Raw genomic sequence first — 27,503 nt, 5'->3', positions numbered from 1 at the left:
CTCCTTCCAGATCCCCATGGTGAGAAAATGGGCCCTGCTCCTGCCCATGCTGCTCTGCGGCCTGACTGGTCCCGCACACCTCTTCCAGCCAAGCCTGGTGCTGGAGATGGCCCAGGTCCTCTTGGATAACTACTGCTTCCCAGAGAACCTGATGGGGATGCAGGGAGCCATCGAGCAGGCCATCAAAAGTCAGGAGATTCTGTCTATCTCAGACCCTCAGACTCTGGCCCATGTGTTGACAGCTGGGGTGCAGAGCTCCTTGAATGACCCTCGCCTGGTCATCTCCTATGAGCCCAGCACCCTCGAGGCCCCTCCGCGAGCTCCAGCAGTCACGAACCTCACACTAGAGGAAATCATCGCAGGGCTGCAGGATGGCCTTCGCCATGAGATTCTGGAAGGCAATGTGGGCTACCTGCGGGTGGACGACATCCCGGGCCAGGAGGTGATGAGCAAGCTGAGGAGCTTCCTGGTGGCCAACGTCTGGAGGAAGCTCATGAACACGTCCGCCTTGGTGCTGGACCTCCGGCACTGCACTGGGGGACACGTGTCTGGCATCCCCTATGTCATCTCCTACCTGCACCCGGGGAGCACAGTCTCGCACGTGGACACCGTCTACGACCGCCCCTCCAACACAACCACTGAGATCTGGACCCTGCCTGAAGCCCTGGGAGAGAAGTACAGTGCGGACAAGGATGTGGTGGTCCTCACCAGCAGCCGCACGGGGGGCGTGGCTGAGGACATCGCTTACATCCTCAAACAGATGCGCAGGGCCATTGTGGTGGGCGAGCGGACTGTTGGGGGGGCTCTGAACCTCCAGAAGCTGAGGGTAGGCCAGTCCGACTTCTTTCTCACTGTGCCTGTGTCCAGATCCCTGGGGCCCCTGGGTGAGGGCAGCCAGACGTGGGAGGGCAGTGGGGTGCTGCCCTGTGTGGGGACACCGGCCGAGCAGGCCCTGGAGAAAGCCCTGGCCGTTCTCATGCTGCGCAGGGCCCTGCCAGGAGTCATTCAGCGCCTTCAGGAGGCGCTGCGCGAGTACTACACGCTGGTGGACCGTGTGCCCGCCCTGCTGAGCCACCTGGCCGCCATGGACCTGTCCTCGGTGGTCTCCGAGGACGATCTGGTCACTAAGCTCAATGCTGGCCTGCAGGCTGTGTCTGAGGACCCCAGGCTCCAGGTGCAGGTGGTCAGACCCAAAGAAGCCTCTTCTGGGCCTGAGGAAGAAGCTGAAGAACCTCCAGAGGCGGTCCCGGAAGTGCCCGAGGACGAGGCTGTTCGGCGGGCTCTGGTGGACTCCGTGTTCCAGGTTTCTGTGCTGCCGGGCAACGTGGGCTACCTGCGCTTCGACAGTTTCGCTGATGCCTCTGTCCTGGAGGTGCTGGGCCCGTACATCCTGCACCAGGTGTGGGAGCCCCTGCAGGACACGGAGCACCTCATCATGGACCTGCGGCAGAACCCCGGGGGGCCGTCCTCCGCGGTGCCCCTGCTGCTCTCCTACTTCCAGAGCCCTGACGCCAGCCCCGTGCGCCTCTTCTCCACCTACGACCGGCGCACCAACGTCACACGCGAGCACTTCAGCCAGACGGAGCTGCTGGGCCGGCCCTACGGCACCCAGCGTGGCGTGTACCTGCTCACTAGCCACCGCACCGCCACCGCGGCCGAGGAGCTGGCCTTCCTCATGCAGTCACTGGGCTGGGCCACGCTGGTTGGCGAGATCACCGCGGGCAGCCTGCTGCACACACACACAGTATCCCTGCTGGAGACGCCCGAGGGCGGCCTGGCGCTCACGGTGCCTGTGCTCACCTTCATCGACAACCATGGCGAGTGCTGGCTGGGGGGCGGTGTGGTCCCCGATGCCATCGTGCTGGCCGAGGAAGCCCTAGACAGAGCCCAGGAGGTGCTGGAGTTCCACCGAAGCTTGGGGGAGTTGGTGGAAGGCACGGGGCGCCTGCTGGAGGCCCACTATGCTCGGCCAGAGGTCGTGGGGCAGATGGGTGCCCTGCTGCGAGCCAAGCTGGCCCAGGGGGCCTACCGCACCGCGGTGGACCTGGAGTCGCTGGCTTCCCAGCTTACAGCCGACCTGCAGGAGATGTCTGGGGACCACCGTCTGCTGGTGTTCCACAGCCCCGGTGAAATGGTGGCTGAGGAGGCGCCCCCACCGCCTCCCGTCGTCCCCTCCCCGGAGGAGCTGTCCTATCTCATCGAGGCCCTGTTCAAGACTGAGGTGCTGCCCGGCCAGCTGGGCTACCTGCGTTTCGACGCCATGGCTGAGCTGGAGACGGTGAAGGCCGTCGGGCCACAGCTGGTGCAGCTGGTGTGGCAGAAGCTGGTGGACACGGCCGCGCTGGTGGTCGACCTGCGCTACAACCCCGGCAGCTACTCCACAGCCGTGCCTCTGCTCTGCTCCTACTTCTTCGAGGCAGAGCCCCGCCGGCACCTCTACTCTGTCTTTGACAGGGCCACGTCAAGGGTCACAGAGGTATGGACCCTGCCCCACGTTACAGGCCAGCGCTACGGCTCCCACAAGGACCTCTACGTTCTGGTGAGCCACACCAGCGGTTCAGCAGCTGAGGCTTTCGCTCACACCATGCAGGATCTGCAGCGAGCCACCATCATCGGGGAGCCCACGGCCGGAGGGGCACTCTCCGTGGGAATCTACCAGGTGGGCAGCAGCGCCTTATATGCCTCCATGCCCACGCAGATGGCCATGAGTGCCAGCACCGGCGAGGCCTGGGATCTGGCTGGGGTGGAGCCGGACATCACTGTGCCCATGAGCGTGGCCCTCTCCACAGCCCGGGACATAGTGACCCTGCGTGCCAAGGTGCCCACTGTGCTGCAGACAGCTGGGAAGCTCGTAGCGGATAACTACGCCTCCCCTGAGCTGGGAGTCAAGATGGCAGCCGAACTGAGTGGTCTGCAGAGCCGCTATGCCAGGGTGACCTCAGAAGCCGCCCTCGCCGAGCTGCTGCAAGCCGACCTGCAGGTGCTGTCCGGGGACCCGCACCTGAAGACAGCTCATATACCTGAGGATGCCAAAGACCGCATTCCTGGCATTGTACCCATGCAGGTGAGTCACAAGGGAAAGTTGGTCCCACATGGTCCCATGAGGAAGTCAATCGACTGTCCACACATCCAGGGCTCTGTGCAGGGTTCAAGGCAATGGCTTCCAGACTTGTTTTCATGTTAAAGTTTCACCAGTCAAATCTTTTCCTCTCTCTGACCCTGTCCTCCACTCCTCGTGCCCATGAGGTCCCTGACTACCTCTGTAGAACATCAGTACCCACAGAAGCTCAGGTTGAAAAATGCTAGTACAGAAGGAACTTCATTCTTGTCCGGGTAGAAAGCAAGAGTTTGCAGAATTTCTCTTTGTTGGTGTTAGAGAAAGAGGTTGCTAAGTCACATGAGGTCCCCATGAGTTCCTCTCCTGGAAATGTGGGGTTTGTGTCCATCTACGTCACCTGTCTGCCTTGGGGGAATTGCAGTTTTTGTGAATGAGCCGGGGGGATGGAGACAGGGAATCAGGGAGTGGCCCTGGCCTCACATTTGCCTTGGAGCTAGAACATGGAGCCTTGGGACAGGCCCAGGGGTGCTGGTGCCCAGCCTAGACAACTCCCGAGGTGAGGCTGCCTTGGTGGGGCACTGACTGCCTTCTCCCCTCCCCCAATGCCAAGTACTGTCTCCCAAAGGTGTCATGCTGGGTTGAGTGTGCACCTAGATACAAGGGCCAACAGAATGGGAAATTCTGAGTGAAGCTGTGTGGTCAAAATATTTGATGTCAGCATTGCAGATCTGGGTAAATCAAGGCTAAGGAGGTTTGCTGCAGGGTGGATGAGAGAAAAATTCTGCAGATCAGGGGCCAAAGTACGCCGCAAGCCTCAGCAAGCTCTCCTGTCAACAAAGAGCTCCATCAAAACAGCTTTACAACACCTCTCCACAGCCTTTATCATCTACTATTTCACTGCATGGCCACAACACTTAAGCAGGGAGCATTTGTCCTGGTTCCTTTGAAGGCAGGACCTGAGACAGGGGCTTGCGTGCGGGCAGTTGGTGTGGGAGATGTTTGCTGAAGCTGGAGTGAGGGAGCAGGGTGAATTGGATGGAGCCCAATTGGTGAGTCCATTATTGAGGCTGTTGTTTCTGAAGAGTCCAATAGCACCCTGACAAGTGTGAAGAGTGCCTCCTGGAGCTGTCCCTCTGCAGATAGAACTCAGTAGTTCCATCCTCTGTTAGCTGAAAGTCACCCCCAAACAAGAACTCGCTCAGGTTCTGGAGCAGCTTGGAGAAGATCTTGAAGTAGAAAAAGACAAGGGTGCCCAGAGGCAGGGCCCTGTCGGCTGTGGCTGAAATCAGAGGGCTGAGGCACCAAAAGCATCTACGACTGAATTGTCATCTCATTTTACCAAACGGGGCACTGAGGCCTGGAGGAGCACACGGGACAGTGGCCTGCAGCCAGAGAACTTGTGACTGAGGAGAGCTCAAGGTCTGGAAGGCAGGGGTCCTGAAGTCAGCAGGGGTGCTCCTGGGCTGGAGTCACCTTGTATGGATTCGGGTCCTGGCTCTACCACTTGCTGGCTATATGAGCCCGAGCAAGTTCCTTAATCACTCTGTGCTTCGTTTTTTTTTTTTTTAAATTTAAAAGATGAGGATAATAGTGTCTTCTCTACAGCAACTTCCACACTGCGCTCAGCCCAGGTCCACATCCCCGGTCAAGACTCAGGAGCCCTGTAGCTCATGCCTTCCCTTCCTGCCTCAGATAGGGAGGGAGTGATGAACTCAGACAAAAAGTATCTGGGGAGCTCAGGGAAGTCAGAGTGGAGACTGGGCCTGGGTCTCTCAACTCAGATGCCAGGTTGAGGAGTTGGCACCCGTGAGCATTCCCTGTAAGGAGGCTGCTGATCACACATGGGATTCACGCCCCAGGCCCACTACCCATTTAACTTTCCAGGTACCATCAGGAAAGGCCCTGGCACCCACTCCTTCCTTACAAAATGTTAGCTCCCTTCCCGTGCCATCAACATTTTTCACGATGTAAAGGAATTCCATGGCACCCACTTTCAAATCTGAGCTTTCACTGTATCTGCAGAAGTGACAGGGAGTAGATGCCGGGCGGGGCTTGGCAGAACAGGGAACCACAGCCATGGAAGAGCTGGATGTGGACTTTCTTCTTTAGCAGAGGTGGTTGTCCATTTAAGTACCATGATCAGTAATGAAATAAAGAAATAAAGTAATCAAAGCCCTAAAAAACAAGTGAGCTTTCAAATCTTTCCTTTCCTGACATGGAGCTGACCTCCCACTCTTTCAGATCCCTTCCCCTGAAGTCTTTGAAGACCTGATCAAGTTCTCCTTCCACACTAACGTGCTGGAGGGCAATGTTGGCTACCTGAGGTTTGACATGTTTGGGGACTGTGAGCTGCTCACCCAGGTCTCCGAGCTGCTGGTGGAGCACGTCTGGAAGAAGATTGTACACACGGATGCTCTGATTGTCGACATGAGGTCAGTGGGCCTGAGCAGCTGCTGTAGACGGTCAAAGCCATGTGCATGGTAGGGAAGAAAGGACTCTGGGACACAGGACGGGACCAAGGGGAGCACCCGGCTGTCGGGGCTCTGGCCTGCTAGCCCGGGGTTCTGGTGTAATTGGCCGGATGGGGCTCCACCACCGGTGGGTTTTAAGCTCACATGGCCTCAATGTGCATTCTAGGCTGAGAAGCGCTGGGCCAGTCTGGTGGTCCCCAAATGTCCCTGGTCATAGGATTAAGTGAGGAGAGAGGGGAAGGGTGACCTTAAAAACACTGAGTCCAGGGTCCTTCTGAATCCAAATCCCTGCGAATCCAAAGCCCCAGGGGTGAGATCCAGTGACTAGTATATTTGACAAGCATCATCCAAGTGACTCTGATGATCAGCCATGTTTGGGAGAGCTAGGCCTCCTCCTATGCTTGGGTCTCATATCTTACAAAATCAGCGCAGGACAACCCTGGTCATGAGAATCATAAAGCCAATGGCCCAGTCAGAATATTACAGTTCAGCCACTATTGCTGCAAAAAGAACTCTTTACATCACAAAATTATTGCTGAGGGGATGCTTTCAGCTAGACCTCCCATCTGCTTCTGTGAAGGTATGCCTCACACAAGGCGAGTTTCCTTCCCAGAGCTGGGGGAAGGGAGTTAGGAGGGTAATGGGCAGAAGAATGCCCGTGTGTAGTGGCCAGCCCTCTCCTCACTCCAAGGACCATCAGGCACCTTCCACGCGCACTGGGAGGAGGGAAGCCTGCTCCCCGGGGGAAATGGACCCTGCCTCCACCCCCAGCTGCTGGATTGACTGAGAGAGAACGCTGGGTGCTGGCTTGCAATACTGTTGTGATTCTTAATTGTCACTAGGTGGCGCTGGATCACAGAGGTGGGTTCTCCTCCCTGGAAGAGAAACTCCCAGGGCTTGGGTTTGGGTATGTCAGAACTTGCGGCGTCTCTAATGACTTTATTCTTCAAACGCTCTATTGAACATCCAAATGACCCTCATGCTAAATCTCTTTCTGCTTAACTGTACTTGTTGTTCAGTCGCTCAGTCGTATCTGACTCTTTGCCACCCCATAGACTGCAGCATGCCAAGCCTCCCGTCCTTCACCAGCTTAACAGTATAGTCCACATTTTTTTTTTTTTTTTTTTTACAGAGGAGACCCATCCCACAGGTGTGCTTTGCTTAAAGATCCTTCCAAGCCACAGTTTGGAGGTTCAGATGCTGAAGTCATGGGCCCTGAGCCCATCCAGGCCATCCTAGACCATCAACCAGAAGAGATTGCTAATACACTGCCAACGCAGTTGTTGGCATTCCTTGCTGGACTCCTTGTTTCACAGATAAGGAGACAGGGGCCAGAGAAGTCACACAGTGGGACATATACAAATGGCCTGGAATGACCACAGGCTCCACGGTGCAGTCCCACAGCTCTGAACACTCCACCAGTTAGGGACAGACTCCACCACACTAAATGCCGTTAGGACATCTCAGCTAAGATGCCCAGTGGGGACTGTGAAATTAGTAAGCGTGAACCTGGGAAGATAGTGTTCTCAAAATGTGCTCCACTCACAGGCAGCATGAGTTCAGGGGAGCAGTCCATGGTCAGCAAGCTGAGGAAATTTATCAACAAGTTCCAAGCTGCAGGACTTGCAGAGCCTTTAATATAACATACAATATGTATCACATAACATATTAATACATGAACAGAAAGAATGGGTCTGTTATGTACTATTTTTTTTAACGAATTTGACCACAAAGTCCCTTGTTCTCAAGAATCTTGTACTCTGGGAAATGCCAACCAAAGAATTCTGTAAGATAAGGAAAGGGCACCATACTTAGGCTGCCTGGAATTAAGAACAGTCCACAGGGCGAGGATTTGGGCCCCCTGGGGGCATCGAGGGCTTCCCTGTGGGTTCTGCCCCTTAGTGGGCCACTTTTCCCTTCCTTCAGGTTCAACATCGGTGGCCCCACCTCCTCCATCTCTGTCCTGTGCTCCTACTTTTTCGACGAAGGCCCACCTATTCTGCTGGACAAAATCTACAACCGGCCCAACGACTCTGTCAGTGAGCTCTGGACCCTTTCTCAGCTTGAAGGTGCGTGCAGAAGGCTTTCCTTCCTATTATTCTAGAAGCTCCTGAGAAATCAAGGAAAGACAGTTTGGGTTCAGGTAAAAGTAATCATAGCCAGAATATAAAACCCCTGTCCTATTCCATGCACTCTGTGTATGAGACCTTCAATCCCTGCAAAACATTTACCATTATGTCCATTTTCTAGACGAGAAAAATGAGTTCTAACTAAGTCAGCTACCTTGTCTAAGGTCACTCAGCTAATGATTGTTCCAAAATTTGAACACTGGTTTGTCTAAAACCAAAATGCCTGCCATTCTTGCCATGACAACCATCAGTCTGGAAGACAAATGTAGAGCCAGAAGGATCCCCTGCCCATAACCAAATCCCAATGGGTTTCCAGTGGTTTTCCACCTTATCTGAACTCTCAGCAGCTGCCCAGCACATCTGCCTGAAGAAAGTTCATAACTCTAATGAACCTTCTGTTACCTGCCCTGGGCCCAGAGCAGAGGCTGGAGGAGGCAGTACAGCCCCTCTGCTTTACAGAACCACGGGTCTCCCGTTCACATCCCAGGGGATAGCCTGGCTCTGTCTCCCTTGCTTAGCTTGCAAAACCAAGGAACCTGGATGCCCATCTGACAGGAAGGCGCTGGGAAACCCACGGAGGTTGTGCATCTAATCAGAAAAGCGCTCTGCAATTTTCATTTGCGCATTTTCTTATCACACAAGCATTTGGGGGCAATCTTCCAAGATACACATTCAATAATATTATAAAATGTAAATAAAAATCAGGACCAGATGAATTCTCAATTTAAATAGATATTCAAGACTGGAAGTTAAAACCAGATCTGCAGACCATGGAGCCCAGGAATTGCCATGTCCAATATGGGAGCCACATGCCCCGCATGCATTGGAATGTGTAAAGTGTTAAGTGCACACGAGATTTTGAAGATTTTATGAAAAAAAGGATGTAAAATATCTCAATAATTTTATTGTTTAAAAATTTTGAGAGGAGCATATTTTGGATCCATGGAGTTAGTATTAATAAATAATTAATAAACAGTGTTAAACTTCATTTTATCAATTCCGTTACACTTGTTTAACATAGTTGCTAGAAAACTTGAAATGACATTGGTGGCTTGCATTTAAGCTCATGTTGCATTCCTATTGGACATCACTGTCCTAGAGGTTGTCACCATTAAATCACAAACTTGGCTCTTCTGGGCGTCCAGAGTGAAAAGAGTCTGGTCAGGTTAGCCCCTCTCTCAGGTAAATCAGTCAAGCCTTTTCCCATCACTTGGTGAAAAACACTCTCAAGCACTTGCATGCTCAGGATCAGGCACACATCCTTATCCTCATTTTATAGATGCAGAAACTGGGGCTTAGAAAGGTGGAGTGAATCGCATGCAGACATGAGGATACAGAACCAACCCTCCTCTCTCTGAGTTGAGGCAGTCTGGAGAAGACCAGTACCCAGCATGGGGATTTGACTCCCTATTTTGAAGGGTCTTGTATCTTGCAGGTGAACGCTATGGCTCCAAGAAGAGTATGGTCATTCTGACCAGCACTTTGACTGCTGGCGCCGCAGAGGAATTCACCTACATCATGAAGAGGCTGGGCCGAGCACTGGTCATCGGAGAGGTGACCAGTGGGGGCTGCCAGCCACCGCAAACCTACCACGTGGATGACACTGACCTGTACCTCACCATCCCCACCGCCCGCTCAGTGGGGGCTGCAGACGGCAGCTCATGGGAAGGGGTGGGCGTGGTACCTGACGTGGCTGTTCCTGCAGAGGCCGCCCTTACCAGAGCCCAGGAGATGCTCCAGCACACTCCGCTAAGGGCGAGGCGCAGCCCACGCCTGCATGGCCGCCGCAAGGGCCACCACAGGCAGAGCCAGGGAAGGGCGGGATCTCTGGGCCGCAACCAAGGGGTGGTCAGGCCTGAGGTCCTGACTGAGGCCCCCAGTGGGCAGAAAAGGGGCCTGCTGCAGTCTGGTTAGGGTTAGAATCGCAGCTGCCCTTGGAGCTCATACATTTGGTCTCTTCCCAACTGCCAGCATCCTTTCTGTTGGAACACCTAGGGACAGGAAGCTCATCCCCTTCAAAGTCAATCCCCTGCAGGGAAGTGAAGTCCAAATCTATCCCCACCCATGCTTCTTAATCACCAGCCCCTGGTCCTCACGCTGTCAACTAGAGCATCTCGGTCTAATCGCATCATAATTTGAGCCACAGATGCTAGGCACATGTACATTTTCTGGTAGACACATTTAAGAAAAGTACAAAGAAGCAGGTAAGATTAATTTGAATGATGTACTTTAACTCACTATATTCACAGTAGTATCATTTCAGTGTATACTCAATACAAAAATTACTATGAATTGGGATGCTTTTGCACCAAGTCTTTGAGATCGGGTATGTGGCCCATGCTTGTACCTTTCCATCAGCACATGTCACATTGGTCCAGCTCACAGCAGCCACCTGCAGCGGGCGGCTCCCGTGTGGCACAGTGCAGGCCCAGGGGTGCGGAGTGCCCACTCCTTCTCCACACTGTCCCCATTCTGTCCTCCCTGTGCCTGCATCTTTCCCATTAGAGCGCCTCTCTCCCTCTGCCTGGGCCCACGTCTGTCCCCATCACGCGATGTTGCTCTCAGGGACAGGGATGTCCTGCTCAGCTCGTCTCCTACTGCTGCCAGCTGGCATGGCGCCTGATACAGGCAGTGGATACACAGTGAACACACACCTATCAAGCTGAAAAGCTATGTGTTCCTCCAGGTAGCTGCTCTCAGACACGCGAACACGAGTTCAGGTCCCTTAGTAATCCTCTCTTCTCTGCCCCAAACCCTCCCAATCCAATTGTACACGATAAGTCTATCTTTCCTGCATGTTTCTCCCATGACCGCTTCTCCTGCTTCTGCCACGGACCCAAAAATGAGCTCTGATGCCACGAAGCTTCCCACCATGCAGTGTTGCTGTCAGAGGAGAGAGTGGCCCTGGGTGGCAGTCTGGGAACCTGCCCAGCTCGTCCAAGTGCAGCCTGTCACTGTGCCAGCTCTGACAACCAAGCTGACTCCTAACAGGGTGAGAAGTTTGAGGCAGGGAGAGCCCAAGAACTCCCCTGGATCTGGGCCAGCCCTGGGAGGAGACCTGGAGCCCAGGGGTGGCCTGGGGAAAGGAGACACCTCTAGCTGATGTCCTGGGACCATGCAACCCTGCTCTGCTAGAGTCACCGGGACCAAGAGTAAGAGAGCTCCCAGGGCTCAAAGTCGTGGTGGGGCGAGGCCAGGAGGACAGGGAGCCCCCACTGCCCATCCCTGCTCCTGGAAGCCCAGGCTCCAGGACTGCACGCTGAGGATGAAGTTCTGCCTTGCCCTCTGGTGAGTCCAGGCTGTGGTCGCCACAGTGACTTCCCCAGGGGGCTAGGAACAGCCTGGACTTCATCAGTCCCCTTCCCAGACCTCAGAGGTCTGGAGAATCTGGGCCACCACCCATCCCTAGGGGTTTTCTCTGCTAGAAGACCTCAAACAAGCCCTGGAAAGCCCCATGAAAGGCAAGATTTTACTCCAGCTCCTTTTCCTCCTGCTAAATTCAAGAAAGATTCAGGGCATGATTGGATTTAGTAGTATCATATATCCTGTGATCTAACCTTTTTCTTCATTAGACCTATTGCCATACAGACAAATGTATGATCACCTTCTATGCTTCCACTCTAGGACTCTCTCTCCTCCCTCTTCTCTCTCTCTCACATACACACACACACACACACACACACACACACACACACACACATATACATGCATATACATTTTATATATATAGCTATCTGATGATTACCTAAAGCAAACAATAGTATCTTCTAGATGGTAGTATTTAGGCTGATATTTTAACTTTCTTCTTTATACTTTCTCTTTTTCTTAAATTCTTATGATTAGCATATGTCATTATTTCAGGATGCAGCAGTCATTATTCCAAAAATATAATAAGATAAAATAAATTATATAACTGAGTCACTATCATAGTGATCATTAGCAGTTGTTTATCTTTTATGAGTTTTCCTTTTACATCATTTGGATTTCCTTGATATGCACCACTGACATTTACTATAGCTTATTTTGTTTAAGGTGTCTTGTATGTGTTGTGGGGTCCACAGATGGAGAAGATCCTGGTGGGTCTTAAATGTCTTAAGTAGGGGAAGGGGTGGAGCAGTTCTTGGGGTGGGTGACATACACAGATCTCCCTTCCAAGTGTCACACCACCTGGACACCCATTATTACCATCTCCGCAGAGTCGACTCTGCCTCAGAGCCATAGACATCAGCGGTTATTCACTGGCAGCCATAAGTCTAGCACCGTGGCTGTTTGCCTTCGTTTAGGCCACCAGCATTTGCCCCACTTTGGGTGTTCAGAGAATTGCTCCATATGAACTTGTGGGAAACAGGCTCACTCAGAAGCAGAGAGGTGGTTGAGAGCCCAGGTTCCAGCTTGAGCCTGCCCAGGCGGGAAGGCCAGCTGTGTGACTCTGGGCAACTTAATTCATATCTCTGTGCCTCAGTTTCCTCTTCCACGCCATGGGCAAGATATTAGCACCTTTGGGGCTGTGTACATGCATGAGTTAATCTCATGCTTGGCCAATGTCCACTATAACCATTCCTCCACCATGAAACCAGATACCCTGGAGTGCACTTTCCAGCTGTCTGTGGGACACGTGTTCCTGCCTGGGCCAATCAGAGGCCCCTGTACCAGATGTTTTGTTTTGTTTTCATTTCTGCAGCAAATGACCCAGGGAAGCTGAGTAGCAGCGATGTCCAGATGTAGAGTATGCAGGGCAGCACTGCCACGCCCCAGCTTATCAGGGGCAGCAGCAGCACCCTCCAGAGGCAGTTCCTGTGCCTGGCCACAGCTGAGGTCTTGCTGAGTAGCTCCTTGCTTCTGCTTACTATTCATCCTGGGCCCCCAGCTTGCCCACCCAACAACACCGGGTGAAGCCCTGGCTCCTCTCAAGACAAACTTTTCTGCTTCAACCATACACAGACTTTGTTTTTGTACAATGAACTGCACCATCCCTCCCCCTCCCTTGTCTTGAGGTCCTGGCTCAGTGCCTGAGTCCTCACCAGCCTTCTGCTCCATTTCTGTATCCCGGCCTGTAGCCAGGGCCGCTGTTTTGCCATGCAGTCTTCTCACATCTCCTGCTGCTTGAGAACCCCTCAAGGCACCCACTGATGTGCCGTGAGAGGGTTTAGACGAGGCTGTGTATCCCCTCTCCCAAGATATACCCAGTCACAGACGTGCTGGACCTTCATCATCAGGATTGCTGCTGGGCCCAGCTCCCAGGCACCACGCTGAAGCACCAGAGGAGAGGATGCCAGCTTCTCTCCCATCTCACCCCCCTGCTTCCTGTGCGCCTGCCTCTGCCAAGCAGCCCAACACGAAGCAGATAGACACGTCTGTGTTTCAGGGAGGGTCATGACCACCCACACAGCTTTAATGCAATGAGAGGATACAGTTCAGAAAGTAGAAGGATGCAGCCGGAAACAGTCATGAGCAAGGAAACCTGCCTCCAAGGTCCCCGCTGGAGGGCACCCATCTCCCACGCCCTGGTTTCTCTAGGATTAGCTGCCACCTGGCCTAAGGATCTCCTTACTACCTTGCAGATCAGGGTGGCTGGCAGTGAAAATAGCTGCATAATCCAAGCAGCTTAGAATAAGGGTATCAGAGGCCACTGGCTTCCTGTCTCCAGTCCCAGGAAAACATGAGATGGTTGGGGAACAAAAGGTTAAACGTAAAGAATGGCAACCCTCCTTTCAGAAAGCACTGACTCCCCAACCCCTATTCAAAATCGCCTTCCAAAATTCTTTTCTAGGACATGGCACAAATCAAAACACATTGGAGAATAATCTGTTTTTTAAATAGAAGCTTCATTCTATTACTTTCATATCTTACTATATGATCTTTAGACCGCGCACATGACTTCTACTAGAAAAAAAAAAAAATTAAACAAAACAGGCTCTTAAGAGAAGTGACCTGCAGGGGAGGCCTGCTGCCACCAGGGGGCACCAGCACCTCCCAAGGAAAGAAAGACTACAGGCTTCACCTTGGGACAACCCCTGCTGACTTTCACCCCTCTGTAGGGGTCTCTCCCTCTGGCCAGAGGAACAGGGCGGTACTGCAAGGTTACAAGGCTAGGCCAGCACCCAGTCGATTCAAAGACTGGGATCGCAGTAGAGGTAAAGGTCTCCATCTGGTGGCTCCTGCCCCACCCCATTGCCGCCACCACTAAAGTGCTTCCTTCGCCCGTGCCATTTTGACCATCAGTTTTTAAAGGAGAACTGGATAAATAGTAATAATGTCACATACAGCCCCGATTGCTGGCCTCGCCTGAGGCCTGTGTTCATCCTGGCCCTAAGGAGCCCTCACCCAGAGATCACTCTAGGTTTCAGGGCCTCCCTACCTCCTCTTCCCTTGCCACCCTCCCCCAAGCCCAGTGGGCTTCACTCACTTTCTTTAACCTAATTTTATAGCCATTTGACTAGACTCCCTGGTCTAGGATTCAGGAACTGGCCAGAAGTAGAAATCTGGGACCCTGACCTTGTTAAGGTTTTACTTCTCTTCCAGATAAAAGCAGAAAGAAAACCAGATCTTGGTCAAAATTGAAAACTAAAATGGATGTGAATGCAGAATGTCTTATTTTAGCCTCATTAGCACACTTGAGGGACTTTTAAAAACCCTAACTGAATGGCTGCTACTTGGGAGATCACATATTAAAATATAATTTGCTATTTTTTCCAGCCACTATAGGTATTTTCCCTTCCATTGTCCAGAAAGGAAGCCAAGACTTTGTTTATCGGCTCAGTGGTTCCTGTGTTACCTGCCTAATGCTGGCATTGCCAGAAAGCCACCAGGGCTGAGATCCAGGGAGAAGGTCCACAGAGGCAAAGATGCCAGCACAGCTCGGGGAGGCTGTTTGATGCTGAGAGGGTGTTCTCAGGTGTGAGGTTCTGGGGAACCTTCTGTAAACTGGAGAGATAGGGCAGGGATTTTAAAAAGACAGCCAGCCTACACTACCAGAACAGGATTGGGGTGAAGAACAGATTAAATTATATAAAGAGAATTTAAGGAATGTGGCAATTCTTACTCCAGAATTGTCAAGTAAAATTCATACCTGCTGATGTGATGTTTTGTGGCAACTTCACCCGCCAACTCTTAACCGGGATGGAAGGTGGCAGAGAGAGTGTGAGCAAAGTTGTGATTAAAAGTGACTGCTCTCCGGCAGATACAGGAGCGGGGGAGAGAAAAGGGGTGAGACAGTCTTCAACCGCCATGGGGACTTTGGGAACCCAGCCTAGGGACAAGGAGGAAATGCCACATTAATAAACTGTAAGACATCACCTCCGTGAGTCATCTTGGAGTCTGTCGATCTGAATGTCAGCAAAACGACCTGCATCTGCATCAGTTTTTACCACAATGAACTCTGTCTTAAAAAGTTAAGTTGGGAGATGTTTTCTTGTGCTTCTTCATTAAATTAACTTTATTAAATTGTTTTCAAAATGTTTCTCTTGCTTACGAGTGATGCGGTCATTATTAGTAAGCATTCTGTTTGCAACCAAGCCAGAGGAGTATGGGTGGGCCAGGGAAGACACACTGGTCTAGACATCTACAGGGTCCTAGCCTTGACCGCACCACCTCCTGTCCCTGCATCGCTTTGCATGTCAGCTCTTGGTGGACCTCACTGCTATAAAGTGAGGGGATGGACCAGAAACGCAGAATCCCTTACAATTCTAAATTTCTACTTATAATTTTTTTATTTTAGTGTGCTTATACCTGTCAAACTGATTTCAAAGAAATTATGGAATAATCCAACAAGCCAGAGGAAGACAGCTGTGCATGCAGTTTAACAGATGTCAAAACCCTTGTGAGAAGCTGGTTTGTCAGGGGTGAGGCCAGACCAGGCATCTTACTCATTCCTTCTACAGAGGTCTGTTGAACACTTGCTTTGGCCTCCACTGCTCTAGTTGCTGGGGACAGAGCAGTGAACAACACAGCAAAAATTCCTTACATTCTAGTGATGGGAGATACAATAAACCAGATAATTCAGTAAAAAAAACAGTATGCAAGAGAATGAAAATCCTCAAGAGAAGGGCAACGGAAAATGTTGGGGAGGGCAGGGTGCAAGTTGAATTTTTAGACAGGGAGTCGATGCCTGGTCCTAAGTCCCAGTTTTTCAACTGGCCACAATGCCACACAGCCCAGCTGGGCCAAGCAGACACGTGGCAGGCTGGGAAGGATGTGAGCACGAGTGGGGCAGTCTGGGTTCTTATTCTCACACTGCTTCTCCAGAAGCCATAGTCTTAGGAAAATCAGCTGGCCTCTTGGAGTTCAGTTTCTTCTGCTGTAAAATGGGAATTAAGTGTCTATCTCCAGGGCATATCATGCAAATTAAATGACATAATGTATGTTGCTGTGTGATGTGGAGTCTAAGGTTCCAACCACATAAGGTGTCCTTCCCTGCCCCGCATGGGACAGTAGGGGAGGGAGACTCCCCAAAGCTTCAGTCTCCTTCTGGGCAGAACCTCCCTGTGGGCAAATTCTAGCTCCATGCAGTTTCCAAAGGGACTCAGCCTGCAGGGCTCCTGGGCTCCAAGCCTCTCTGTAGAAACGGGAGTGCTTCCTTGGTGCTTCTAGGGAACCCTGCTTCTTCCTTCCAGATGGAGAGGAAATGGTTCAGGAGGTACATCTTCGCTCCTCCAGCCCACTTTACCTGTTGCAGCCAGAGGCCCCCTGGAAGGTCTTCTCAGAGCCAGCCCTCCAGGACCCTAGCTCCAACTCCTTTCCTTCAATGCCTTCCCACCGTTGCATCTCCAAGAGTTGCATCCTCACTCTGTCTGCCCATCTGTGCCTTGCAGCAGCCTCAGACACCTGTATCTCAGGACCACCCTCTCCCTAGCATTTCCTGCCCTTTCTGAATCACCAGCTCTTGCTGGACTCTGCAGCTCAGCTTACACCCCCACCCCTACCCATGGGTTTGACTCAGTCATGCCCCTTGATGTGACCAGTGCAGCACAGGCCTCTCTGTTCTGCATCTGTCATGCTGCACCCGAATCATCTCACCTTCCAAACAAGGACCATGGGTTGAACTCATATGGCCCCCCCCAGGGCCTGGCACACAATCTGGCACAGCCCAGACACCCAGGGAGGCCAAGAAATGGATGAATATATGGGTGGCTGTGGAGAGTGGATGTGAGGGTAGGTAGGAAGTGGGGGGAGTAGGAAAGAGAGGGATGGGGCAGGGTGGCAGGAGGGACAAGCAGCTGCCTCGGGCAAGGCGGGAGCCAGATGTGGTGACGGAGAGAGGTGGAGTCTGGGGGTATTTAGATGGATGGCGGCTGGCTGAGACCCCCACCAGCTCCTTTCTATCCACAAGCCTGAGTTCTGCAACTGAGGTCTGCAGGTCAAATGAGCAAATCTTGAACGTGAAGTGGAAACCAATTAAAAACAACACTGCAGTGACTTGAAAGAAATTCCAACAAATGGCTTTCACAAACTGGCTTGTGTTTCAGCAGAGTTTATGATCTGAACTTGCATCATTAGGAATAAGGACAAATGTGGATGAACAGCAGGGGCTGAAACACCATGCGTTAGACGATAAACAGCATCCACAGCTCTCCCCGTCCTCAGGGTGCTTCACGCCCTAAGGTTTTACGGTCGCTTCCCGAGAACTAAGAGGGGGGTGTTGTTTCACTTTCCCATTTTCACATATTCAGAATGTGAATAACCATGGACCAGGTGTTGGTTGAATTACTGGTCCCAATTCCTCCAGCCCCTGTAGGATTATACACGCACTCATGACTTCCCTACTGGCCCCCTGCACATCTCGCCCCTTAACTCTGGGTTTGGCCATCAACTTGTTTTGGCTGAGCAGATGTTAGTGGAAGTGACCGAAGCAGAGGCTAGAAATGTGTCTGTGTATTTGGACTCGTCCTTCTGTGCTCTTGGCATAGCCATGAGAGAAGCACGATGTGGTAGCCCATGAGTCCTGAGAGAAAAAGCTACCTGGAACCAAGATCAGGCAAGCCCAGCTCAACCCCATCCAACTCACAGACCCAGCACCGAGAAACCCGGACCTGCACTGCTCGCCACTGCAATTCTGTGAGTTAACAACAGCTGACTAATCTGGACCATGACAATTGCACTCTGTACTTAGTGATGACACTGCCAGGCATGTGCTGGCCATTTCCCACACATCTTCCCACATAATCGTGACAACATCCCTCAGACACAGGCGTCACCATCTCCACTTTACAGATAAGGATGCTGGGACTCAGCTAGAACAGTCTGCCCAAGCTCAGGGCTCGTATGTGAAAGGCCAGGACTCCAATCACGCCTGTCTGCCTCCAAAGCCCCTGCTGTGCACCAAACTTGCTTCCACGTGGAGCAGAAGCTGTGCTGACAGGAGAAGAGCCCCCTCCTGAAGACGCCGGAAGCGCTTGGTGCCTCTTCCTCAGCATACCCTGTGACTAGAAAGTGCCTTGTTTCACAATTGTATTTCCTTTAAAACACACATGGGGACTGGTTGTCTTTTTCCAATTCTGACTGAGCTGTTCATCCTCAAATGCCCCAGGAGACAGCCCCAGACAACCGTGACCGGCCTTTTCAGAGGAAGGCCCTGTGAGCCATCTTGGCCTCACGGCCAGCGCTTGCTCCAGACCGCCCGTTAACTGTGCGAAGTCATGTGCCGGGAGAGGTGGTGGCGCTCGCGGAAGCACTCGTGGCAGATGGGGCACGTGAGGGCCTCTGCTCTCAGCCTCTTGGAATGCAGGTTGGGCCCCGCACGCTCCTTTTTGTGGTGGGATCTCATGTGGAAGACCAGGTCGGACGTCAGGCGGAAGGACAGGTTGCAGTTGGCACACCAGTTCTGGGTGGACAGGCCCAGGGAGGTGAGCGTAGGGGGCAGCAGGGCCCAAGAGCTGGTGGAGGACGACGACGGGGGCGTGGGGATCTGGACCGTGGCGTGCTTGAGCCACAGCGCGGGGGCACCCAGGAAAGTGCCGCAGAGAGGAGCATGTGGTGGCCCTGTTTGCAGGTTCCAGAAATCACCCACCAAAAGCTTGGAGTTGGAAAGTCGACCCCAGCAAGTGACATCAACCGTGTTGATGAGTCCCAGCAGCTCTCCCAGGGCATCTGCAGGTTCACCTGCCTGAAAGACACAGGCTGGTCCCAGTCTCCCTGCTGGACCCCTGGCTGGCTTGCTGAAGGCACTTCTCTGCTCCCTGCGGGCTCCACTGGGCCACACAGAGACCCGGGTGCTGCCAGTTAGGTCCCTGGGGATATCGAGGGTCAGCTGCTGGGGGCCAGGCTGGCCTACAGGGCCACTGTGCTTCCTGTCCTGGGCCTGCCCACCCCCAAGCCTCTTCTTGAGCTGACGCACCTCTGTGAAGGCGCTCTGCCCCTGTTCCCACCAAGTCTTTTGGGGCATCAGCTTTCCCAGCCTGAGCTTGCCTGGGGCCACTGACAGTACCATCTCGGCACAGGCCTCATCCTGGCCACTGCCGCCCAGGGCAATCTCAGAGCCCAGGCAGTTCGTTTTCTCCAGTAGCACCGGCTTCTGGCCCCAGCCCTGCTCAGATTCACTAAGCTGCCATCTGTTTTCAGCTGAAGGGCTCTGCAGAACTCCCTTCCCAGTAGCCATGGGGGCCACAGAGCCTGAGCCAGCTGAGTAAGGTGGATCTTCCAGCAGCTGTCAGCCCCAGGAGTTTCTGGAGGGCTTGGCCCGGGGAGTGGCTGTGAGATTGAAGGGCTCCCCTGGGGCCTGGGCCAGCACACTTGGACGACAGGGCTCTGCAGAGAGAGGAAGCAACAGGCCATGAAACGTGTGCTCTTCACTCAGGGACATATCATAGCATGCAGCCTGTAGGAACTTAGAGAACTCCTCCCCTCACCCGGGACCTCAGTATCTTGGGCCAGTTGCTGATAAGAGCATGAACTTGAAGGCAGACAAGTGTCCATGTGAGTCCAAACTCTGCCAGTCTTCAGCTGTGTGATGTTAGACGAGCTACCCTTCTAATTAATCTTCTCAGCTAACTTGACCAGAGACAGTTTTCCTCCTTTGCATCCAAAGCATCCTGACTGCTACAGATGCAGCGACTCACCCTGACTCAGAGCACCACGGTTTCACCACTAGGGCTCCATCAGAGAAGGACCACAGCGCACAATGCTGCCACCCAGAGGCCAGACTCAGTACTGCCCTGCATCTATCAGCATCCAGGCAGGAGCTGCTGTGTTAACAGCGGCACAAGGCTTCCACCCGTCAGTAGTGACTTGGTTGACACTCTTAACATCTCCGCACCCTGATAAACAGCAGTTTTTGTTCCTTGCTGCTCAGTGTGCTAATTTTTCTTCCAAATAAGCACACACACCAGGACATTTCAAGCACTTGATGACAGGAACTCTGTAGCACAGGTGACCAGAGGGTAAAAGCTGGACAATAAACACCCAGGCAAGGCAGGCTGGGTGCGCGGCTGTTCCTGGCCCCTGCTCCCACGCCTGGGGGAGCCACCTTTCTACCGGGCCCTGACCCTGCAACAAGTGTGGGTCTCCCCTCTCCACTCTCCTGACTACACTTGTTTTTCACACATTCATCCACTTGCTTGTCCTCTGCTCACCTGTCAACTGTCAGAGGTCTTCTTGTGCCAACCTACTTGGCATTAACAGGGGAATCAGCCTCTGCTTTGCCCTCAAGGTGCTCATGGCGCAGGGGAGATACACAATGGCCATATGTGAATGCGCCTGGAAGGAGAGGGAGCCATCAGCCCTGCTGGGGAGACATTTATCCCTCTTCCCTGACCAGCCCACCAGCAAGTTCTTGAAGCTTGCAGACCCATCTTTAAGTGTCTCCTCGGCTTGTGAGAGGTTTGCCGGACCACACTCCACTGAGTGTTCTGAGCTTTTATCATTAAGAAATATGTGTCCCGAGCCCAGGAGGACTGTGAGGAGTGGGCAGCTCTGATCCTTCCTCACAGGGACATCATTTAGGTTCAACTCAGCTTCTTCTTCTTCTTGGCCTGCCTCCTGCTCCACCTGTAAAAGGCCTCACAGATACCTGCCCTCCTTATCACTATCTTGGTGACAGAAGTCTGTGACATGTGCTTGGCATATGAGTGAAGAGGACCCTGGTCCTGCAGTACTAAACATCCTGCCCGATGTCCCTGCAAAGAGGAGGCACAGCTGGGACTGAAACCCAGGTGTGCGCCCCCAAAGCCTGCCTGGCTGCACTGGCCATGTCGCCTTCCCAGAGTCCCCCTGATGAACAACCAAGCCAACTACATGACCCAAATACCAAAGGAGGGTATACAGAAGGTTTAAGCTTCCTTTTCCCGCCTTCTCTCCAACTTCTCCCAAGCTTTTACCCAATCAGAAAGTCAGACTCTTTGTCTAACCTGTGAAGTTTGAACAGTTTGTGAGGAAACACATGCCAGACCTACCCTTCAGCCCATCCAGTGTGACTCCAGTCTCCTGCTTGGTCGTCCTGAAAGGACTTCCAAGATGGGCCACCAGGGGGAGGTGAGCCTCCCCAAATATCTTTTCCAAACTGAGTCCTCAAAGGAGATGCCATTGACATCAGAATTAGTGCCGGTCAACGTTACTTGAAGAGGCAGAGATGGCCATGTCACTGCACCGAGTGACCCTGAGCTGTCCTCACCTCTCTCAGCTTCAATTTCCCATTAACTGGGGTTGGACTGAATTATCTCCACAGTCCTTTCCAGATCTAACCATGTGTGACTCCAGTTGGGATGAAGCCGTTTCTCCCTCTAGCAGTCTGCTCGACACACACACACACATCAGGCACATTCACACCCTCACGTACACATGCATTCACAATACATACACACCCACAATCTCACAAGTAGTCACTCTCACGTACATACTCACATACACTCAAACACATACACACTATTAACAATCAAACGCACATACACCCTCACACAAACTCCCCCTTCTTCTCTCTCTCACTCTCTGCCCCTCACTGTTTACCAGATGTAGAACCACCTGATGTGTTTCCCACAGCTGGGCAGGAGGCTGCCTTGCTGACCTGGCTGCACCCCTGTACCCCTCTGCACACAGCCCCACTGCGTTGCCCTCACAGCTCGGGCAACATTGTCCAACCACAGCCATGCAGACCCCATTGAAAGAACTTCCAGTGTTTTGAACGACAGATGAGAAGACCTTCTCAGCTATAAAATTTGAAACATGCTGTCTTCCTGCAGGCTGGAGTGTTTGCTACCAGAATGCTTCATGATATAAGTATACATCTCACCATTTATTGACTACATAAATGTACGTGCCAGAGATGCCCAGAGCTTAACACATCTTACGTTATGGCATTTTCACAACTACATGAGGAGTGTTGCAGGTCTCAATCCAAATGTGCTCATCTACAACCTACAGATGCCATATCAATAAACCCTGTGCTGCTCCAGCTGTTTGAGACTCTTCTAGATCTGGATTCTGTCAACTACTGAATCCACCCGAAACACTAGTCAGTGTTATCATCCAACTCCTGATAATGATAATGAGAACAAGGAGGAGAAGGAAGGAAAGGTGGAGACCAAGGTACCGAACTGATGGAAGACCTTAGCATGCCGTCCACCCTCCCTGACTGAGGGTCACCACTCTCACACACACTAGCACCGCCAGGTCAGGTCACCCAGGCAAGTGCAAAGAATGTCCTAGCAAACCCCTTCTGGGGACCCACCTAACCTTGGTCCACTGCATCTGCGGCAATCACCAGAAGGAAGTCTTTCAAATGAAAGATGATATGAGTCTGTTGTGGCTTGTTCGGGGTCAGGGGAACACAGGCACAGCCGCTCAGTGCTGCTTCTGTCCCCCTTTCCTACATGGACCTACCAACGCCCTTTGCAACTGGAAGGTGGCTCTCTGTCCAGAAGATCGCTGAGCAAAGCAGAGCCGCTCCCTCCTCTTTCTCTTTCCACTGACACCAGCTGTTCTAGCAGCAAGCGGATCTATGCATCCCTTGATTTTTTCCTCCCTTCCAATATTAAAGGAACTTTGCTGTCCTCCACACTCCTTAGTAGCCTAAGTCCATTCCGGGCTCTTGATCCCTGACATTATTTACTCATCCTTGTCACTCTGCTGTGCGTGTCCTGAGAAGGGACTCTTCTTGCCTTCCTTGGTTATTTCAGTCTGAGCTCAGCAAGACAAACCTCTGAGCCATACAGACATCATTCAGTGCTGGCTTCCCTGGTAGCTCAGATGGTAAAGAATCTGCCTGCAGTGCAGGAGACCCAGATTCGATCCCTGGGTCGGGAAGATCCCCTGGAGAAGGAAATGGCAACCCACTGCAGTATCCTTGCCTGGAAAGTCCCATGGACAGAGGAGCCTGGTGGGCTGCAGTCCATGGGGTCACAAAGAGCCGGGCATGACTGAGCCACTAACACTTACACTTACACACTTGTGGTCTTCCTATTGAAGCAATCTGACTTCAATCCCAGACTCGCCAACCTTTTCCCAGCCTTCAGATGAAGTACTGATCTTGGCAGACTTCTGAAACTGAGCCTCCCAAGTCAAGAGTTTGTCTGACCATGTCTGTCCTCCCCTCCCACTGGGAATACTTCTCCCTCAGGACTCAGTCCACCAACCAGTGTTCTACTGACCAAAAGATGAAGTTTTCCGAGAGGTGAAGCCTCACCTGCCCCGCAGTGTAAAAGCGCTTGTTTCTCTGTTTATTACCTACTGCTGGGGCACTGGCTGCAGACTCCAATCATTCCTTCATCTGAGCAGCACTGGTCACATTCTAACTTTCTGTTCAGGTTCTAACCAGGCTGTCCCAGGAACCTTCCAGCCTCACAGTCACAGGGAATTTAAGTGTGTGGATTTCTAGGGTCAGAATGCCTGGGTCAAATACAGCTCTGCTCTTGCCAATCACGTGACCCTGGACAAGGTCCCGATCCTCTCACTGCCTCTGTTGTCTCACTATGGATCACCTTAGTGCCCACTTCATGAGGTGGTTGTGAGGATTAAATGGATTAACATACCTAGAGTGCTAAAGAGCCTGCCTCAATAAATGTGAAAGTGAAAATAGTCACTCAGATGTGTCCAGCTCTTTGCCACCCTATATACTGTAGCCCGCCAGGCTCCTCTGTCTGTGGAATTCTCCGGGCAAGAATACTGGAGTGTGTAGCCATTCCTTCTCCAGGGGATCTTCCCAACCCAGGAATCGAACCCGGGTCTCTTGCATTGCAGGCAGATTCTTCTCCGTCTGAGCCACCAGGGAAGCCCAGGTTTATCATCATACTAGTAATTTATTATCATACTAGTTCTGAAGGTTAAAGACAAGCTCAGGGCTGCGTTCCCTCCACTCATGCCCCTCCCTGCCAGGGACCAGCACACAATAGTGTTTAATAAGGGACCAAACGGCCTGGGCAGTTTCCACCTTCCCCCTCCATTTACAGGAAAAAGAACTCTTTCTCAAGCAACTGAATGATAGCATGTTACTGATATCTGAACATACTCACCACCCACAGCTAGCCAGCCAGCCTCCGATTGTCCCAAGTTGCAGCTCAGAAACTAGGTCTTATTCAGTGAAACCATCTCTGCCGACAGGGCCTTTCTCCACTGCTTCCTCTTCAGCTAAAACAAATGAAAACAGAAAAGTCTTCTGGGCCTCAAGACTTTGGTTTCCTCAGACTCTGGAGATGCTTCTCATACTTTTTTGGAAGATTTCTGAGGATAATCATCTATCTACCTCTTCTATATGTGGATTGTGTGGTGCTGGGTTTTCCTAAAAGGGAAACATACATGTTTTCTAGATATCCTCTAGCCAAAGAACTCTGAGAAAATGAAAAACTGCAGAGTTGTCCAGGCCTTCCTGGAGGTTGGCTACTGGTGCCACGCAGTGGGAAAGAAGAGAAGGACTTTCCAGCCAGCCCTCGAAGGCTCCACATTCAGTTATGCCTACATCCCTCTAGTAGCAATGCCTGCTATGATCAAGCAAAACCAAATGCAGGATTCCCAGGATGTAGCCAGCTCCCAGACCCACTGTGAGGTCAGCTGCAGTCCTAACACAACTTGGCCAGTTCCAGTGGCAGTCTTCAGAGGAAAAGTCCATGGTTTGTACAATAGACTGCATAGTCAGACTCTACAAGAACATCATTGGCTAGAAAGAAGAAGAGATGCAGTCTATTGGAGAAGGAAAAGAAATTCAAAAGCACTGCAGCTCAAGATTTTGCCTAGAATAAAAAAAATTATGAGATCGTCTGTTTTAAAGAAAAGTTGTCACCTCTTAGGTTTTCTGAAAAAGAAATCTGCTAATCAAAGCAGACATGATAGTTCTATATCATTGGAAAAGCATCCCTTCCGCCTCCCTCCCCAAAGTCTAATACCTGGGAAGTCAGAGGTTAAATGATGCAAAAGACAATTTAACTCTTCAGTCCAGAGAACAGTCTCCCAAATCAAAGTGTCATGCTTATACCTATGAAAGTGTCCAATGTTCTTTGACATAAAGTAGAAAAAAAATTTTCTTTCAATAAACACACTGAAATCTTCTTCCATCATTTTTAATTTTTGTTCAATTCTGTGTGATTTTTCTACTGACAAATTTCCTTTTGCATATCAACCAAAAGTTAAATAAGATGAATTATCACTAAAAATCATAACAAACTCAAAAAGCAGGTTAAATTATGAAAAACAAAAGCCTCAAATGTTGGGCAGTAATTAGCAGCTTTAAAACCAAACAAGTTTCCTTTTTACAATTATATATATAGTATGTATATGCGCACGTTTGAACATATAGCTATACATGCCACAAAAATATCATCAAATAATGAAATCATGTCTGATTAAATTTTTAAGAAGCAAAAAACTGCTTTGCTATATAATATTTTCTACTTCATTTCTCAAAAATGAATCAGATTTGTTTTCCTATATTCACTTAGTATCTTGGATATGAAAATGAAACCTTTCTACTGTGGTCTTACCTCATGTACACAAAAACATCACTCTCCAATGTCACAATAATTGTTATAAAAAGGCTGGATCATTCAACAGTAATTCTGAAACCTAATTTCTGCACACCACCAGCATTGCCAAGTATACACTTTATAAATTTATAGTTAACTTCGTTTCAACTCTCAGCCAAATGTTTCCCATGCAAAGCTCTGGCCTATTGTCTTCCCATAACTGCTCTCTGAATCCCACCCTGGCCTGCCCCACCAATCTGGCCTAGTACTGCCTGCACAGAAGGATGGCATGGGCCCCCATGTTCCCTTAATGTTCCTGCAAAATTTAGCTTCCTGGTGCTGTCTGTGTCTATTACTAAAGGCCAAATACCAAGAAAAGGATTCAATCAATGCCTTGTTTCTAAAGCCAAGTATTTCTTTCAGCTCACCCTGAAAACTCAGAGATTTATAACTTGATCCTTTATGTATTTTCCCACAACAGGCACTGAACAGGTTACATGCCTAGATCTTTGATATAATCAGTTGGAGAAAGGATCTGGAACAAATGCATCGTTATTATCCTAGTACCCAGAACAAACTCTGGCTAATAACGGAGCGGCAGAGGATGGGTGAAGGGCTGAAGGGATGAATTAAAAGGATTGCAGCACAAAAAGTCAACCTAGGAGAAAAAAAAAAATCCAAGGTGGAATTCTTGATGGGGGAAGGAAAAGGGGAAGAAGGGAGGAGGAGAGAGAGAAAGAAGGAGAGAGAAAAGGAAGGACGGGGGACACAGGTAAAACAACGATGGACAAGAAAAGGTGAGACAGATGAGAGAAAAATACAGAGAGAAGCAAGGAGACAAAAGACAGAGGCAGAGGGCAGGGAGAGGGGCAGCACGGGAGCGGGGAGAAAGGAGCGATGGAGAAGGCTGGTGACAGCGGCAAGAACCGAGCAGTTAAAGGCAGGGCTGAGAACCTGCCCCGGGGTAAGGCCAGTAGAAATGAGATGACTCCCGACCCCCACGCCCATTCGCGGCCCCGTCCCGGGGGCAGGACAGCGCGTCTCACCTCGGCTCTCTCGCGGCGCTGGGGACGCGCTGGCAGCCCCGGCCGCCTCCAGGTCGCGGCCGTGACACGCGGCTCGGAACTTGGCGCGCGAGCCCTGGGGGCCGGCTGGTCCCCGCCTTCCCGGACTGCCCCGCCTCTGAGGCGGGGCCTCGGGCCCGGCCCCGCCCCGCCCGCAGCGGGCAAAAAGGTTTCTGGGAAGGGCCTGCGAGTGGGCTGAGCCCTCAGAAAGGGGCGCCTAGGAGACCCGCTCCGAGAAGGCAATGGCCCCCCTCCAGTACTCTTGCCTGGAAAATCCCATGGGCGGAGGAGCCCGGTGGGCTGCAGTCCATGGGGTCGGACACGACTGACGCGACTTAGCAGCAGCAGCAGGAGACCCGCTCGCGGCACCGCCCGCCGCAGATCCAGATGCCGCACCGCACGCCTTCACCTAGCCCTCTTGGCGGGGCCTGGCCGGCCCGCGAGCCCCGCTCCGCATATCTCGACCGGCCGCCCCCGCTGGCTCAGGTCTTGCCCAAGCCTCGCAAGTTCGGGACTGAGGAGGGTGCCCTGGCGCGCGGGCTCGCCTTTGGAGGCGGCACTTGGACCACGGCAGAGGCTGTACGTGATCTGTGTGCTGCGACTTCTACTCTCTTAGGTCTCCGAGACCCAGGAGACAGACAGTACAGATGGTCGGTGCCCTGCGGCTGCAGATCCTCCGTGCGCTGCCCAGAGACCCCCATCAGCGTCATGGACTCGCCTTCCCTTCCAGGCTGAGCGGCCGTGCAAGCTCCATGTTTGTGGCTTCCCTGAGAATCACCCAGACTTCACTGGAGCTGACCCTCGGCCTCTCAGCCTTTGCTGAGCCACCTCAGTTCTGAAATGGCAGCGTTTTGCCAGATAACGGTGAGTTCTGTGACTTCACAGAATGCACAGGTGGCAGG

The 27,503-nt window shown here is 51.9% G+C and overlaps 2 protein-coding genes across 2 annotated transcripts; one reads left to right on the top strand and one right to left on the bottom strand.

The window, feature by feature from the left end:
* The first annotated feature begins 16 nt into the window (after window positions 1-16).
* RBP3 (retinol binding protein 3) lies at window positions 17-9,572 on the top strand. Its single transcript, XM_070364696.1, has 4 exons — window positions 17-3,064; window positions 5,300-5,490; window positions 7,456-7,598; window positions 9,094-9,572. Exons 1-4 carry the CDS (start codon window positions 17-19, stop codon window positions 9,570-9,572), a joined length of 3,861 nt encoding a protein of 1,286 aa, XP_070220797.1.
* A 6,984-nt stretch (window positions 9,573-16,556) lies between these two features.
* Window positions 16,557-26,709, bottom strand: ZNF488 (zinc finger protein 488). Its single transcript, XM_070364591.1, has 3 exons — window positions 26,584-26,709; window positions 24,095-24,209; window positions 16,557-19,400 (listed from the first exon to the last, which is right to left on the bottom strand). Exon 3 carries the CDS (start codon window positions 19,249-19,251, stop codon window positions 18,277-18,279), a length of 975 nt encoding a protein of 324 aa, XP_070220692.1. The 5' UTR covers window positions 19,252-19,400; window positions 24,095-24,209; window positions 26,584-26,709; the 3' UTR covers window positions 16,557-18,276.
* Between the last annotated feature and the right edge of the window lie 794 nt (window positions 26,710-27,503).

Source organism: Bos mutus, chromosome 28 (assembly GCF_027580195.1).
Source record: "Bos mutus isolate GX-2022 chromosome 28, NWIPB_WYAK_1.1, whole genome shotgun sequence".
Classification (NCBI taxonomy): Eukaryota; Metazoa; Chordata; class Mammalia; order Artiodactyla; family Bovidae; genus Bos; species Bos mutus.
This window is presented reverse-complemented; position numbering and strand designations above follow the sequence as displayed.

Coding starts and splice junctions, on each gene's coding strand:
- ZNF488 (XM_070364591.1), bottom strand. CDS start 19,251: ATGGCTACTGGGAAGGGAGTTCTGCAGAGCCCTTCAGCTGAAAACAGA.
- RBP3 (XM_070364696.1), top strand. CDS start 17: ATGGTGAGAAAATGGGCCCTGCTCCTGCCCATGCTGCTCTGCGGCCTG. Junction 3,065..5,299: donor CTGGCATTGTACCCATGCAG/GTGAGTCACAAG, acceptor CCACTCTTTCAG/ATCCCTTCCCCTGAAGTCTT. Junction 7,599..9,093: donor GACCCTTTCTCAGCTTGAAG/GTGCGTGCAGAA, acceptor TGTATCTTGCAG/GTGAACGCTATGGCTCCAAG.